Source organism: Patiria miniata, unplaced genomic scaffold, assembly GCF_015706575.1.
Source record: "Patiria miniata isolate m_02_andy unplaced genomic scaffold, ASM1570657v1 HiC_scaffold_3, whole genome shotgun sequence".
Lineage (NCBI taxonomy): Eukaryota > Metazoa > Echinodermata > Asteroidea > Valvatida > Asterinidae > Patiria > Patiria miniata.
Genome location: NW_024037069.1, coordinates 29,061,828 through 29,077,326, shown reverse-complemented (window position 1 = coordinate 29,077,326; position 15,499 = coordinate 29,061,828). Strand labels below are relative to the sequence as shown.

The following is a 15,499-nucleotide window of genomic DNA, read 5'->3' as shown; positions in this document are numbered from 1 at the left end:
AGTCCCATAGACTGGTGTGCTATTCCGCCCGTAGCCAAGTCATTTGGATGCTGATTGAGTTACTTTTTGTTTATTCCTGTTATTTTGTTGGATAAGTCTGACTGTTAATTTGTTTGCCTGTTAGGGAGTCAAGTTTTACCTCGACAGGCAGAGGGCAGGCCATCCCATCTGGCTATCGGTAAGCACCTCCGCATCTTGGACCCTACCAGGATATGACCCCTGCTGCACAGAGTGGTACATTCCGTGTCAAAGGCAAAGTCATCCCTTGTGCAGTGGAATGTTCCACCTGAGATCTGCTGGAGGGGCTGACACTTCTTCACTGTCAAAATAAAAGGGGGTCCAAGAAAACAAATATTTGATTAAATTTAAAGTTTCTGAGTCTTATATGGACTAATTTTTTGGCAGAAATTATAGAAAATGTCAACCGAATGAAAACTTGTGGTTGATTTGGAAATTTAGAATTGCTTAGAATTTATAATTATGATTTGTTAAATGTGAAATGGAAAATCAGTGGTTCAACATATATCCAACTTTCTATTGTCAGTGGATTTGGAAATTTGAGGGAGAAATTTTAAGCAGCTTGCATCAGGAAAGCAGCTTACTAACAATAATACTAACAGCTCACCTCTGCAAGTTGCTGGCTCGCTACTCCACGAACTGTCAGCAGAACACATGACGATGGACCGACCAATCAGCTCGTAGCCGGGGGAACAACGTAAGGCACAGGCACTGTGAATGGTGTTACTACACTCGCCTGAGACAAAGAACCCATTGGTAGGCGGAGCTAGGACAGGACAAGTCATCACTGCATAAAGGTAGGGGGAGGAGTTAAAAGAATTCAAGAGCTACACAATTTAATACAACGAAAAGAGTGAAGAGGCACACAGATCTTTTGTCACGGTCATCCGGACGTCGCAAAATCAAATAGTGGAGGAGTGGGGAGGGAGTGGGGAGGGAGTGGGGAGGAGGGCAGGGGGGGGGGGGAGGGCTGTACACTACGTAAGCGGTGTTCAAAGCAGATGATCATGTACCATCGGACAATTGGTGGTGCTCTTCATTGCAACAAGTCAACAAAGCTATGAAATGCCCATTACCTTTTTTGGGGGGACTCTTCCGAGGGTGGAAATACACCACTGACCAGATGAAAAGTGAAGAAAAACATGCTCCCCACTTCACATGATTTCCCCCTTGTATACCTTTATGTTCAGTGATGTTACAAAAACAACTAATGGCGATAACTAATGGCGATTTCCAATCGACATTTTAAAGAAAAAATTCAAACAAAATTTTGCAGACTTTTAAAAACTCTTTCATTGGATGCAAATGATTGTGATGTCATCGCAGAAAAGTAATAATTTCATATTGACAATCATACTTCACTGTGAAAGAGGGGACAGTGCAGCTTAGCTTTCTTCCGAAGCTTCTTGAGATTTTTGAAACTCATAGCTATCATTTTGTTTCTAACATTCCATCGAAACTGGAATAAATTTGGGGTCCTCCTTTTTTTTCCTGTCCCTGTTTCATCTGACATCTATTCGTTTATAATTTGGTTGCACTCCTTATATTGCAGTCATCCTCCAAGAGTGATTATGAATAGCAATCTACCAACCCAACAAATAAAACAATAGTTTAAAGTCATTCCTAACGATACTTGAAGTACCAAGGTAACAGGGACAGGAAAAATGTCACACTTTGGACCCTTAATTTATACAATGACCACAATACCACTCAAAATTATTTCCCATTTGTCCAACATACCATGGAGAATTCCTCAATGAACATATATACTTGCTCAAACAAGTATACAGGGTGAGTAAAAAAAAAACGAAACCCAAATGTCGGGACCATTGTTTTAGTGAATTTCTGCATGTAGCACCTCCAAAATCTAGGATATGAATGCCCAATTCATAAGGTTTCCTTTAGCATAAGAATCATTCAAATCTCTCATGTACTTTTCAAGTTACTGAGTTTTAAACACAACCTCTGTTTTAAGGTTCTGTCCACGGATCACAAAAAAAGTTCAGTGTTCTTTCAGCAAAACGAAAACAAATCACATAAGGATGTGTGTGAATTGTTTTCGTTTTGCTGAAAGAACGCACATCTTTTTAATGATCCGTGGACAGAACTTTAAAACGGTGTTTGTGTTTAAAACTCCGTAACTTGAACAGTTCATGAGTGATATGAATGATTCTTGTACTAAAACAAAGCTTGTGAATCTGGCTTTCATATCCTAGATTTTGAAAGTGCCACATGCAAAACTTCACTTAAACAATGGTCCCGACATTTGGGTTTCGGTTTTTTTACTCACCCTGTACAGTAACTACAGAAGCCAATCAACAAATAAAGACCTTTTCCTAGTTCAGAGGCCTTCACCTATCAGGTGTAGACCCACAAACACGCACAGTCAATTACTCAAGGACGCTTTTTCTACTTAAAACCTTTCTGGCTGACTTTTATCGCTACGGGAAACCATCTCCATGGAGAGCCAATAATAACCTTCCAGAGATTTCCTGCTGCTCCGATTGTGTACGTTTCATCATCGGCCTAATTGCTTTGGAGCGTACAAATTTCCCCTTCGGGAGTTTTTTTTACCCAAAAAGTGTTTATTCTACCAATTGCTGAGTGCTCGAGGAATGTACAGTTCTGTAGCTTTTTTTACAAATTCTGTTGACATTGGGACCATTACAAAGGTCTGGTGCCAAGACTATAATAACAAGCCGACATGTGTTGTCAGTGTAATGCTGTGTCAGGGACTATCCCTCAGGGGAAAACAGTTTCTTGCTGTTTGCATTTACGCTGTTTTACACAATGTATCATGTACTTATTTTGCCATCCTTGGTTTAAAGCCAAATTCCTTCATGCTTCTGAGCTACACTGCCTGTTCCCCTAGCCCTCTGAGGAATCCTTGATTTTGTTACAAGAAAAAATTAAATAAAAACTGAAAATATTCACACATTAAATGAGCAAACCATCCTTCTTTCTGGGAACATTCGAGTTTTTTTTTTTTTAAGGGAATGTACATTATTGGCTTTCGCTGCAATTTTCAGAAATGAACTATCTGGGGGATAGTAAAATAGATCAAATATTGTTACACTGACATGTTTGAAGTTTTGTGTTCAAAAATGCTGGAAAACTAAGAAAAAACAAAAATGTTCAAGTAGTCTGGTTCCCCGACTCCACTAAAGATGAAATCGATCAAAAATGCCGTAAAATTGTAAGGTAAGGGAACCAGTCTAGCTAGCCTGCACCCGTTCATGAACATGCAACCAATAGCAAACAAAATTTGGATTGAAATAAAAAACCGGTAAATTTGGATCAGAAGTTGAAAAACAGTTAGGTTTTTCCAACGGTGGTTGGCCGACCACCGTTGGAAATGTATACAAAAGTACAATTTTTCTTGAAAGTGACTTCACACCAGGTGCCCCAATTTTACAGGATGCTTTAGACTGTCATTTACCAACATCCTGGTAAGGTATTTTGTAGCAACTGGGTAGTTTTATTTTTCGATGTTTGCAAATGTTGTATTTTCCCTTTAAAGTCTTTTTGAAATAGATGTTGAAAAAGCTGGGTAAGAATGGTAATAAGTTAAAAATTAGTTATATAATATTTAGTTATAAAATCAACTGGTACATTTTTTTTCCATATTATTTCAAAAAAGACATCTGCTTGGAATAATCTTATTTCTGGGTTTCATAACCTACTCAAGGTGGTCTTAGTCAATCCTTGCTTTATGCATGATGCGGTCTCTCTGAGTTCCAGAGAGTGTTAGTCGAGACAGATCCTGTTTTCCATGTGTTAATGCACCATAGAAAACTAAAAATTGAGTTTCCAACGAACTGTGTATCTGTTTGTAATGCAGGTGAGACTTATTGCTTGGAAAGCATACTCACTCCGACAGGCTGGCTCCCCGCTTACGGCCTGGTACCCGCTCCGGCATGTGCAGTCCTTCACACTGATACTCCCCGGCCCGCTGGTGTGGTTGGGGTCCGGGCAGGCCTTGCAGGTACTGATGCCTCCCGGGATAGCGCGGGGCTTGTACGTACCCGCAGGACATGCTAGCAAAAGAAAAGAGCGGAAATTGAATAGAACCAGTAAGGCATGGCTCTGTTCTATAATACTAAACAGAAAATGATAAACCTATCTCATATTGGGTGTGTTCGTTTAGCTCACCCATGTCGCCACAGGTCAGCCCCGTGCCGTTCGTTTAGCTCTGACGTCATTCTCGGGGCTCACCCGGATCAGCCACCATAGAGGCACAGACCCTGCTCGTGGAGTAGAGTCACTGGTGGAAGTACGTCACGTGCATGTATTGTTCATTCCCAAGAAACTGGCCAGACAGCAGGAATCTCAAGCGGACTCAAAAGTTGACTTAATGTGAAGTCTAAAGGTAATCATTAATTGAGTTCATTGCAACTTTTGAGGCTATAATTTCAGCACCACCTTTTTGAGTTTGCAACTGACTAAAAAGCAGTAAATCTCAAACAAAGACCCAATCCGAAACTGGCGTTTTGTCAGTGGCTATGGCCTCGCGTGAAGATCGTGATGGCCTGCGGTTGAGCGTTCAATTAGCCCGGTTGTCATGGCTGACTTGTCTGCCTTTACCTGTGTCAACCCGGGCGAGCTAAACGAGTGCACCCACTAAGTATCCTCATTGGGGATGCACTTACCATGGCAACCGTTGACAAACCCGCTTCCATAGTAACCCTGCGGGCATATGCATTCGTACTGGCCGTTGGTTGTGCCACAGCGACATGTTGCCAAGGGGTGACAGCAGTGGCCGCCTTCTGGGCACAGTGACGAGCACAGCCCTGCACTCTCTAGTATAAATTCTCCAAGACGTAGATCTAAAGAGGAAAGAAACCAAAACATTAAGTTATTACTTCAAGTGTGTACAAATGAAGGGTTTATATTTTCAAAATGCAATATACGCCATTTTGTTCCCTTTTAGAACATTCTCTCTTGTGGCTGCCTAAAGACGTTGTTGATGAATTTTTATATATACATGTACATTGTGTACATCATTGGCTTTCGCTGTAATTTTCAGAAATGAACTATTTTGAGGGGTTAGCATAACACATGTAGATCAAATATTGTTACACTGACATGTTGGAAGTTTTGTGTTCGAAAATGCTGGAAAAACCAAGAAAAATAAAAACGTTCAAGTAGTCTGGTTCCCTGACTACACTAAAGATGAAATGAATCAATTTATAGATGACGGAAAATTGTAAGGTAAGGAAACCAGTCTAGCTGGCCTGCACCCATTCCTGAACACGTAACTAATAGCAAACAAAATTTGGACTAAAAAAAAGGTAAATTTGGAGCAGTAGTTGAAAAATAGTTACGTTTTTCCAACGGTGGTCGGCCGACCACCGTTGGAAATTTATACAAAATACCACTTCTCTTGAAAATTACTTCTCACCAGGTGCCATCATCTTACAGGATGCTTTAGACTTTCATTTACCAACATCCTAGTAGGGTATTTCGAAAAAATTTGGTAGTTTTGTTTTCCGATGTTTGCAAATGTTGTATATTCCCTTAAAGATTACAAAGGTTTTATTTAGAAACAGCTGTTATACTGTTTTTATTCTTTAAAGTTTCAAAGAGCTTCGGTGTTAACCAGTTAGCGCCGGGATTATTTTGACATTGACCGAACCCAGGCGTGGGTTTGTTTTCACGAACCTCGATGCCCAAATAACCCAACTTATACCAAAAAATAATATCACAGACGTTTTTCTGCCAAAAAAAATCTATTTAGAAAATGGTATTCAGTTATTCAGTGGACTGGATGATTGACGGTTCGGATTCATAAATTCCGCACAAGCCTAACAGTAACAGACTTCTTGGGTGGGAGTGAAGGCAACCCCCTGCCTGTAGCAGGTGTTTTCATTCAATCAGGGTGTTGGACAACCCATGACCCTGCACACAAGGTCAAACACACAAACAAAGCAGGAACTACCGGACTGGCTGATAGGAAGGAAGGTAACAATTGGAAGAGGATATACGTGTCAAACTGTGAGAATAATAACAAGTGATTGCTACCAACTTTGAACCTAAAAAAAGGTTAACAATGGGGTAGAGACTCAATAAGTACTAGCTTGAGTAACTCCAGCTTAACAAGCTCATCAGGAATTCACATCGACTGCTAATTTTCACGACAATGCACCAGACGAAAATGGAACCCACTATATAGCGGCGCTTGAAAGCGGTGTGGTACCCACATACATCCCGCAATTTTTTTTCGGTAGGCCTAATCATCACGTGATGCATTTCATTTGTATAATTAACTAAACAAGATGGACGACAGCCGTTGGAACTGGACGTACGACAGCCGTTGGAACTGGACATTTTTAATGGACCAGCCGCCGAAATCGTCAACAATTTTCACATTTTAGTTTTGTTGGTTCTGAATTCTGTTTCAAGTCGATCATAAGCTTCGTGAATGACTGCTGAATGTGTGAGGTACGGCCATAGAATCTGCATGGGGTGGGATTATACTATTACTTACTATTAATTATAGAGGTGAAAATGGACCATTTTGGGGAGGCCCATTTTTAGGGTCTCTTACGACCACACTCGCACGCCGTGGTGTTATGTCTCCAGCGTTACATGTGAATTCCTGATGAGCTTGTTAACTTAAGCTGGAATTTATACTCAAGCTAATGAACCACCACCACCACGTTCAGTGACGTTCATGACGTTCACGGGTAGTAATCCCATAATCCAGAGACTCAAGCAAGACTACGAGTGTGAGCATCTAAACTTTCCAAGCTAGCTTCTTCAAACTCAAAGATCAAAACAAAATAATTTACAAATCAAATTCAAACCTTCAAGTCTGTTTACATATTTAGGAATTTTCAAAGCTGGAGTTTTAAGGTAGGCATGCACTTCGCCCCGCCGATCTGTGTCACCATGGAGGAAGGACTTCGTGCACGTGGGCTTTTCAGTCTGAGTACACTCATACACGCTATATCAAAACGAGTTTGTACAAGAAAGGGACCCGACTACTTGTCAGCCATGACTTTTATCAAAAGGGGGCGCTCAGACGAAAACGGTACCTAGACTTCTCTAACGTGAAACTGCATAATGCTTCCATAATTTACAGGCACCTGCCACTTGGATAGCAGACGACAGCTTTTGAGCGGGAAAGTTTGTGGTGGACTTTTAAACATGTGCTTTATGCCAGGGGCGTAGCACGGTCTTTGTTATGGGGTTATGGAGGGGGGGGGGGTTAATTGTTTGAAAAGGGCACATCAGTTGTGAAATGTAGACGGGGTAGACGGGGGGGGGGGGGGGGGGGGCTTGTACCATATCTGTTGATGGGGGCGCTGTTCAAAACTGACAATTATGCACACAAAGCGCCAATATACAAGCCGCCGAAATCGTCAACAATTTTCACATTTTAGTTTTGTTGGTTCTGAATTCTGTTTCAAGTCGATCATAAGCTTCGTGAATGACTGCTGAATGTGTGAGGTATGGCCATAATCTGCATGGGGTGGGATTATACTATATAGAGGTGAAAATGGACCATTTTGGGGAGGCCCTTTTTTAGGGTCTCTTACGACCACACTCTCACGCCGTGGTGTTATGTCTCCGGCGATACATGTGAATTCCTGATGAGCTTGTCAACTTAAGCTGGAATTTATACTCAAGCTAATGAACCACCACCACGTTCAGTGACGTTCATGACGTTCACGGGTAGTAATCCCATAATCCAGAGACTCAAGCAAGACTACGAGTGTGAGCATCTAAACTTTCCAAGCTAGCTTCTTCAAACTCAAAGATCAAAACAAAATAATTTACAAATCAAATTTAAACCTTCAAGTCTGTTTACATATTTAGGAATTTTCAAAGCTGGAGTTTTAAGGTAGGCATGCACTTCGCCCCGCCGATCTGTGTCACCATGGAGGAAGGACTTCGTGCACGTGGGCTTTTCAGTCTGAGTACACTCATACACGCTATATCAAAACGAGTTTGTACAAGAAAGGGACCCGACTACTTGTCAGCCATGACTTTTATCAAAAGGGGGCGCTCAGACGAAAACGGTACCTAGACTTCTCTAACGTGAAACTGCATAATGCTTCCATAATTTACAGGCACCTGCCACTTGGATAGCAGACGACAGCTTTTGAGCGGGAAAGTTTGTGGTGGACTTTTAAACATGTGCTTTATGCCAGGGGCGTAGCACGGTCTTTGTTATGGGGGGGGGGGGTTAATTGTTTGAAAAGGGCACCTGCACATCAGTTGTGAAATGTAGACGGGGTAGACGGGGGGGGGGGGGGGGGGGGGGCTTGTACCATATCTGTTGATGGGGGCGCTGTTCAAAACTGACAATTATGCACACAAAGCGCCAATATATGGTGCTTTTCAGGGCGATACATGTGCGCATTTCTGAAAAAGGCACCCAAAACGGCAGATGCCACAAAAAAGGGCACCACTTCTTTTTTGAAAAGGGCACTTGGCCAGAAAAAAGGGGACTTCGTAAAAAAAAATTCTTGGGGGGGGGGGGGGAGGTTAAGCCCATTGAAAAAAAGGCATCATTGAATGGAAAAAGGCAGTCTGTACAAAATACGCCTTTGCTTTATGCGTTCCATAATTGATTATGCAGCTATCTCCTACGGTTATTATAGAAATTGTACGGGAAATGTTCACTTGAAGCTGCATGATTGGACACATCTGTCTAGCTGCAGGCTGACCGAGGCATGTGTTTTGATGTTGGACTTGAGAGAACAGTGAAAAGAACAAACCGTAAAAGGTGAGCCACCAGTGCTTGCTTTCATTTCCCATGAACATGTTAAAAGTTGACCTTCTGGTTGTGTCGTATAGGTGACGACCACATGACTTTAACGAAATCCCGGCACTATATGCAGCCGACTCGGCATGCAATAGCCTTGTAACTGACGATTTCTACTAGACTTTCTGTTAATCTGCACCCACAAAATGATAATGATTAATATACATTAAAGAGTAACAGTTTTCAGGCGGGAGAAGCCATATGGAGATATTACGACTACGGTGTGTTGACAAACATGGTCTTAGCCTTCGTATGGGCCTTACCTACATTACGGCCGTTTTTAATTGAAAATCTTCAGTTTTGGAACTCAGGTGACGAGTAATGGAAGCAACGACATAACACCAGTCTGCCCTGAAGAATTAAAATGTGTAATTAAACATAGGCCTACCCTAATGTCTTAAGCAATATTTAAAAAGAAACGAAAGTGCCGGGTTAGAATGTTAAAATAGTCTGACACCATCCCGTTCAACAGTTCACAGTTTACAAAATACATACAGGGAACACGACAGAAATGGCTTCCTTAGGCCCCCTATGAGTAAAGTCCATGGAAAAAAAGTGCATGGTCTTTGGCCTTCAGGCTACAATGTGACGTAAAAGCAACTGAAAAACAAGAACAATCTACCTTCATGAAGTGCCCTCCTCGCCAGAGCTTCAAACTCCTGGAAAGTATCCAGTATGTAGCAGTGCTGCCGTTTGGGTACGGTCGCCATCATGTGCAGCTCTTTCACGTTGCCGTTCTTGATCCCAAAAGTGAAAATCTCCACGTTGTTTCGGGCGAGGTTTTGGGCGATCGGGCGGGGGTCGCCGCCGTTGGAATAGCCGTCCGTAATGAGGAACACGGCCTTGGTGGCGTTGGGACGAGCAAACGGCGATGACAGCGCTTTCTGTGAATGTAACAAAGTGAATTTATCAATAAATGTTCACAAAGTCAAAGGATTCAGTTTTAGTCTCATGAAAAAGGCAACACAAACTAATTTCTTTTAAACACCCGTCCCTTTAATTTATTGTAACATAAAAGTTATAATGCCCAATTATTTAGGGAACAAAGGCTGAAACTTGTAACGTAGGCCCTACATGATTGTGTTTCAATGTTTTTGCGTATAGTACACAATCTTTTTGAAAGACAAAACTAGTGAAGTTTGTACTAATTTGGAGTTTTGTTTTTTCATAATTTGTCAGCAGAAGTTAAGAAATCCATCATTAATGATTTTTTTTAGTGTAGGCCTGGAACCAAAAAAAGAAAGAAAGAGATTTATATTTCTTTGCAATGATGTCAAGGTCATGTATATGATGTATAAATTATACGCCTACAATAAAGTTCAGCTTGCGTTGACCCAGCGTTGACCTTGAAGTCATAAAAACAAGTTCAGCTGATTTTGTTTTGATCTGTGAAATGAAGGTGAGGGCTTTGGGTCAAACAAAGATACTGTAATTATTTATAAATATCGCTTTTATGTCCGGGAAATATTTACAGATAGACCCAATTGTTATTCATTTTATGAGGTTGAGCACATAGCATGCACTGAGGACTGGGGAAATAATGTGGCAGAACTATTATTTCTGTGCAGTACAACATTTAATACGGAAAATACATCTAAAGTAAGACATGCATGGCGTGTGACGGTATATACGCAAAGTGGTGTTTACTTCTATACGTTTATGCATATAAAAGGAAATATACATGATCCACCTTTTTTACTAAAAAGATTCATTTGAAATTGAATGAACTAATTTTTGAAAGAAAGAATGCAATAATTAAGCAACGGAAGTGAATTAGGCCTACCCCTTTTCAAGGTAGAATGTTGATTCTAAACAGCTTTCAATATCTAATGAAATGGATTTTGCCGGGCTACGACATATTTTGTTGGGTCCGGAAAACACATTTAATTTAACACGAAACAACAATGACAGGCCAATGTAGACTTACGAAAAAATGGGAGGAAAAGGGGAGATGTGTGTACATGGTCTGGCTACAGACTACGGAAGTCGTTTGTGGTTTAATTGTCACGGCCACCTGAAGTTCAAGGCGGCATCGTCTGGTTGCGGGGTTTGACTGAGGTAACTTTGTTCATGGTTGGTACGGTGATGCAATATACTGCGGGACTGCCGAAACAGTTATATTGCGCCATATAATCTTTATCAATTTTGTTATCGTATGCATGTTTTTGGCAAAGTTTTTATATGAGGCTAAGTTGACTTATCTTTTTACAGGCACGGGCTTTAAGCACCAACCGAATCCTCTCCAAACACAAAATTGTTGCTTGTTTAGTTGAGGTTCTACGGCCGGATGTACTATATAGGCCGATATCATAAATTATACTTGAATTTTTTTCCATGACCATGTTTTTGACAAAGGCTTTAAAGTTCACCAATAAAACAATTTCACATCCATGATCAATTGTATTTTCATCATCGTTATCTATGTTATCATCACCGTCAGAATTCTATATCTTAGATTCTTATAGCTATAGCTATTTGTCAAACACTCACCTGTGCCAACAGAAACGCTCCCCGAGTGAAGGTGCCACCGCCGACGTAAGTTATTCCCGGTAACTCGGCATTCAGCAAGGAGCATTTGTGCTTGGTGGGACTGGGTTCCCCCAGGTGGTCAATGTTGGCCACCACTCGGTGGCGGCTAGCGAAGGTGATAACGGTGACTCGCGTGGCCCACTCCGCCACCTCGAAGCTGGCCAGGAGCTTCTTGACGAACTTGAGTTCGTTGAAGAAGTTGGTGTTGCCGACGCTGGCTGAACTGTCCACCAAAAAGACCAGGTCCACCTGCCCGTTGGCAGTGTTGCGGAGTTTATCCACCTGCCCCTTCAGGACCTCGGCACTGGACATGTTGGAGCATCCAGCCTTAGCTTCGGCGTGGGACAGCTTTCGTGTCTCGCCGAACTGAAACTCTTGGGTTTCGAAGAGTGCTGCCGCATCGTCATATACATTTCCATCGTCAGATATCGCCGGCTCCTCAAGTTGCTGTGGACTTTGCTTATCGTTCGAGCTGTGGATGTTTTTAACTGAAGTTGCGTCTGGTATCGAGGGACCGGTTTCGTTCAGAAATTGTTCTTGTTCCGTTTGAACTATAGACATTGAGTGAGTACAAGGCATGCATATCCATAGCAACAGAAAGGGCAGCATGATTGTGACACACCGCAACCTACCGCCTAACCTTAGCACTGCAGCAGTCACCACCACCATTTCGTTAACCGTTGGCCTACCGTCTAACTTAAGCGACTCCGTGCAGAGATATGACATCTTGGCCCTGGGTTCGTAAACACACCCCGCACCGCTAGAAGGCCGCCAACTTTCACTCCCGCCCGGCACGCAGCATGCACTGCAATTCACACACCGTACAATGACACCTCGGCTCTTCACGACACTTCTGTTGCTGAAAGTTCACATCGAGTAACAGCACTTTATTTTGAGCTACAAGCTGTGGCAGTGAAATGGAACAAGAATCTTGGCTTGGCTCATGATGGCCTATTGTTCCATCTCTTGGCTGTGGGTGCTGAAGACCAGGAGATTAGCAAAGAAAGCCAGCTGATGATACAGTGCTTTGTCAACGTCAACCGATAGAGCCCAGCTGTGAACTGTCAACTAACTCATCCCCCACGCATGCCACGCAATAGCCCTTGTTCTGAACTGATTGCCTAACTCTGAATACCATTACGACTGGTCTCCAACCATGGAAGATGGTAGCGGATTTTGTAACGGCCCAGCTCGAGCCAGGCTGCGCGGGACCACGGCTTGTATCGACGGGCTCACTCAGTCACAGAGACATGACAGACTTCGGAAACGGCCTCATGGTCTCTCTGGGGTCATCAAGATATAAATGTGGCGAGGAAGTCCTCTTTCCGGGATTTGTCTGCTATGGTCCACATTCTCTTTGTACCGACAAATCCGGTTTGCAATCAACTTCCCCATTTTGCTAAAGTGACACTTTGTGAGAGAAAAAAGTGTCAACCGACAGCGTTTGATCACGCATTCTGCTCATGCTCACGGTGCTTATAAAAGAAATGTTCACTATGTGTGGGACTTGGTCACTAGTCTTGTCCAGTTCACAAATGCTTCTACCTAAGGCCCCCCCCCCAAAAAAAGTCTCCGGTTTCTGGTATGCGTGCGCGTCGCCGTAGCCATGCGCGTCGGCAAAATGAAAAAGTTTTTTTTTTTAATGAAAGATGATGTCTCAAAACCGCCAAACCCACTGGTTTGACTGGAATCCTGCTGCTGCACAATTTTAACGTGTTTTTAGATTGGGTTATGGTCGAGAATAAGCTTTATGTGGCCTCTCTGGACTCCCATATATTTGCACTAAGTTTAGTCGGGCACCATTTGCAGTCATCAGCCGACATTTGAAGCAAAAAAATCAGGTAAAAAAAAAAAAAAAAAGCCGCGTCACCGCACCACTTTTTGGGCAAGCTCCATACCAGAAACCGGAGACTTTTTTTTGGCCTAACAAACCTGTTTCATGGTCACAAACGTAAGGGTATTCTGATTTAAGTGCTTGCGTGACACGAATTCGGTCATCTGTACACAGATTAGCTATCTTCCAGGGAAAGGGTTTTTGCACTTTTGCGAGCTGCGCGGTCAGCCACCTTGTGTTCGCATAGGCCTACCCACGTGTTGTAATTATTAACATGGTACAAAAATGTAGTTGCATGTTTTAAAAAAAATCGGACCTATGCTGCTTACTGTTTGAATTTTGAATTAAATGCATCCCCAAAGGCTTGTTCCTTTTACAAAAAGAGCTTTCTCTTTTTGTTAATTACTGTGCTTTGCTTTAACTGTCATTTACATGTAAAATTCCTTGTGAAAATAAGGACATTCTGAAAAAGTTTAGAGGTCGAAGAAAGGGTAAGTTGAGCAAAACCTTAATTGAAATTCAGCCAGGAGTGATTCGATGCAGTGAAATAGACACGCATTAGACCCCCCAAAAAGTCTCTGGTTTCTGGTATGCGCGCGCGTCGCCGTAGCAATGCCCGTTACGTCGGCAAAATTAAAAAAAAAAAAAAAATGTAAGATGATGTCTCAAAACCGCCAAACTCACTGGTTTGACTGGAATCCTGCCGCTGCACAATTTTAAAGTTTTTTTAGATGGGGTTACGATCGAGTATAAGTTTCATGTGGCCTCTCTGGGCTCCCATACATTTTGCACTAAATTTAGTCGGGCACCATTTGCAGTCATCAGCCGACATTTTGACGGAAAAAAAGTTTAAAAAAAAGCCGCGTCGCCGCACCACTTTTGGGACAAGCTCCATACCAGAAACCGGAGACTTTATTTTTTGGCCTTATTAGTTCAGGGCTCATAATGTTCAACGGCAGAGGGAGTATTACAATTAGGCATTCACAGATTTAGCCGTGTCCGCAACCGGCATTGTTTCTGTGGTTATTGACGTAAAGCCAATGACACAGCCGAAGCCGTACATAAAACCCAATTCGTACACATAACCGAGGTTTGTAAGAAGAGGTTCCTATCATCCTTACTTGTATAAAAACTGGAAAATGTGCTTAGTTTGCTAAGGTTTCTTCACAATAATTTTTGCGTCCAAAGTTGACACGCAGCTGAGATGCCGGCCGCCATCTTTGTCATTTTAAAACATGAACAATTTACAATAAAACTATCTAGCAGAATTAATATTGATACACTTTGCTTTATTCGCCTCTTTATTGATTTTAACGCGTATAAGTTAAAAAGTAATTTTGTTAGAAGTCCAGTTGACATGTCGGCTACACATTTTGATAATATGCTCAATATAGATGAAACGATAAATCGATGAAGTATTTTTGCATCATTACAGCGTTGAGTCATCTGATGTTAATCACAATATCAATCACAATATAATTCATTAAGAAAATTACATCACAATATTAATCATTAAGGCTGTACCGTTTAAATTATTTGAAGTAACAATTAATATAATGTATCGACTATCGACTATCGACTAAGACGCTACAGTGCCTCGTCAAATTCCTTTTTACGACAATCATGTTTTATTTTTATCGTGGTAACTATGTATATTATACAAAACTATCAAACTACAATCTTAATTTTAAATATTACTCAGTAAGTCAAACCTATGATATTTTAGCCCTTCTTCAACTTCAACAGTCATTCATGAAGTCATTTTCTGCCCTTGTGAAACACAAGTTATGAGCAAAATTTTAATATTTAAGTCCTATATACAGCTTACAGAAAACGCAGTAGACAAATTATAATGAATATACCATATATACTCGTATCTGAACACTTTAATCAAAGTACATTCCTTCTGAGTATTTATACATTAACTTACATATAGGCGTACATATATAAGTATACAGCTGTACTTCGTGAGTCAAACTCAGATCCTTTGTTCAACGGAAAACAGACCAAATTGAAGTTTAAAATATGCCTGTCATTTCAGGGTAGCATGTTATATATTCACCTTCAACTCAATTTCTTATTCGCCAACGGGATCTTGCAATCTTAACACACCACCTAGCGGTGAAAAGCCATCCCAGCCTGGTTCACAGTAGATATATCCGCTCCGTTCACAAGTACCCCCTCACCGGCAAAGGAAGTACAGTTGGGGGTGCGCGGCCACTGCGTGTACATAGAACAAATCCCCTGGTGTACGCGCGTCACACACAAAGAACGGTGCGCGTCAACCAGCGAAATGTACCGCCCATGGGACGTCGTTGCTAGGTAAAAGGGCGCCCTCTTTTGGT

The 15,499-nt window shown here is 41.8% G+C and overlaps 1 protein-coding gene across 1 annotated transcript in view; it reads right to left on the bottom strand.

Annotated features, from left to right (window-relative positions):
* LOC119737127 (sushi, von Willebrand factor type A, EGF and pentraxin domain-containing protein 1-like) overlaps positions 1 to 12,876 on the bottom strand; it is a 44,184-nt gene extending 31,308 nt beyond the window's left edge. Inside the window, exons 1-6 of the mRNA XM_038211231.1 lie at positions 11,282 to 12,876; positions 9,414 to 9,675; positions 4,668 to 4,844; positions 3,891 to 4,055; positions 626 to 805; positions 140 to 319 (exon numbers count right to left, since the gene is read on the bottom strand). Of these exons, the coding sequence (XP_038067159.1) occupies positions 140 to 319; positions 626 to 805; positions 3,891 to 4,055; positions 4,668 to 4,844; positions 9,414 to 9,675; positions 11,282 to 12,046 (1,729 nt within the window). The 5' untranslated portion in view covers positions 12,047 to 12,876. The remainder of the gene's footprint in view (positions 1 to 139; positions 320 to 625; positions 806 to 3,890; positions 4,056 to 4,667; positions 4,845 to 9,413; positions 9,676 to 11,281) is intronic.
* Positions 12,877 to 15,499: the final 2,623 nt, after the last annotated feature.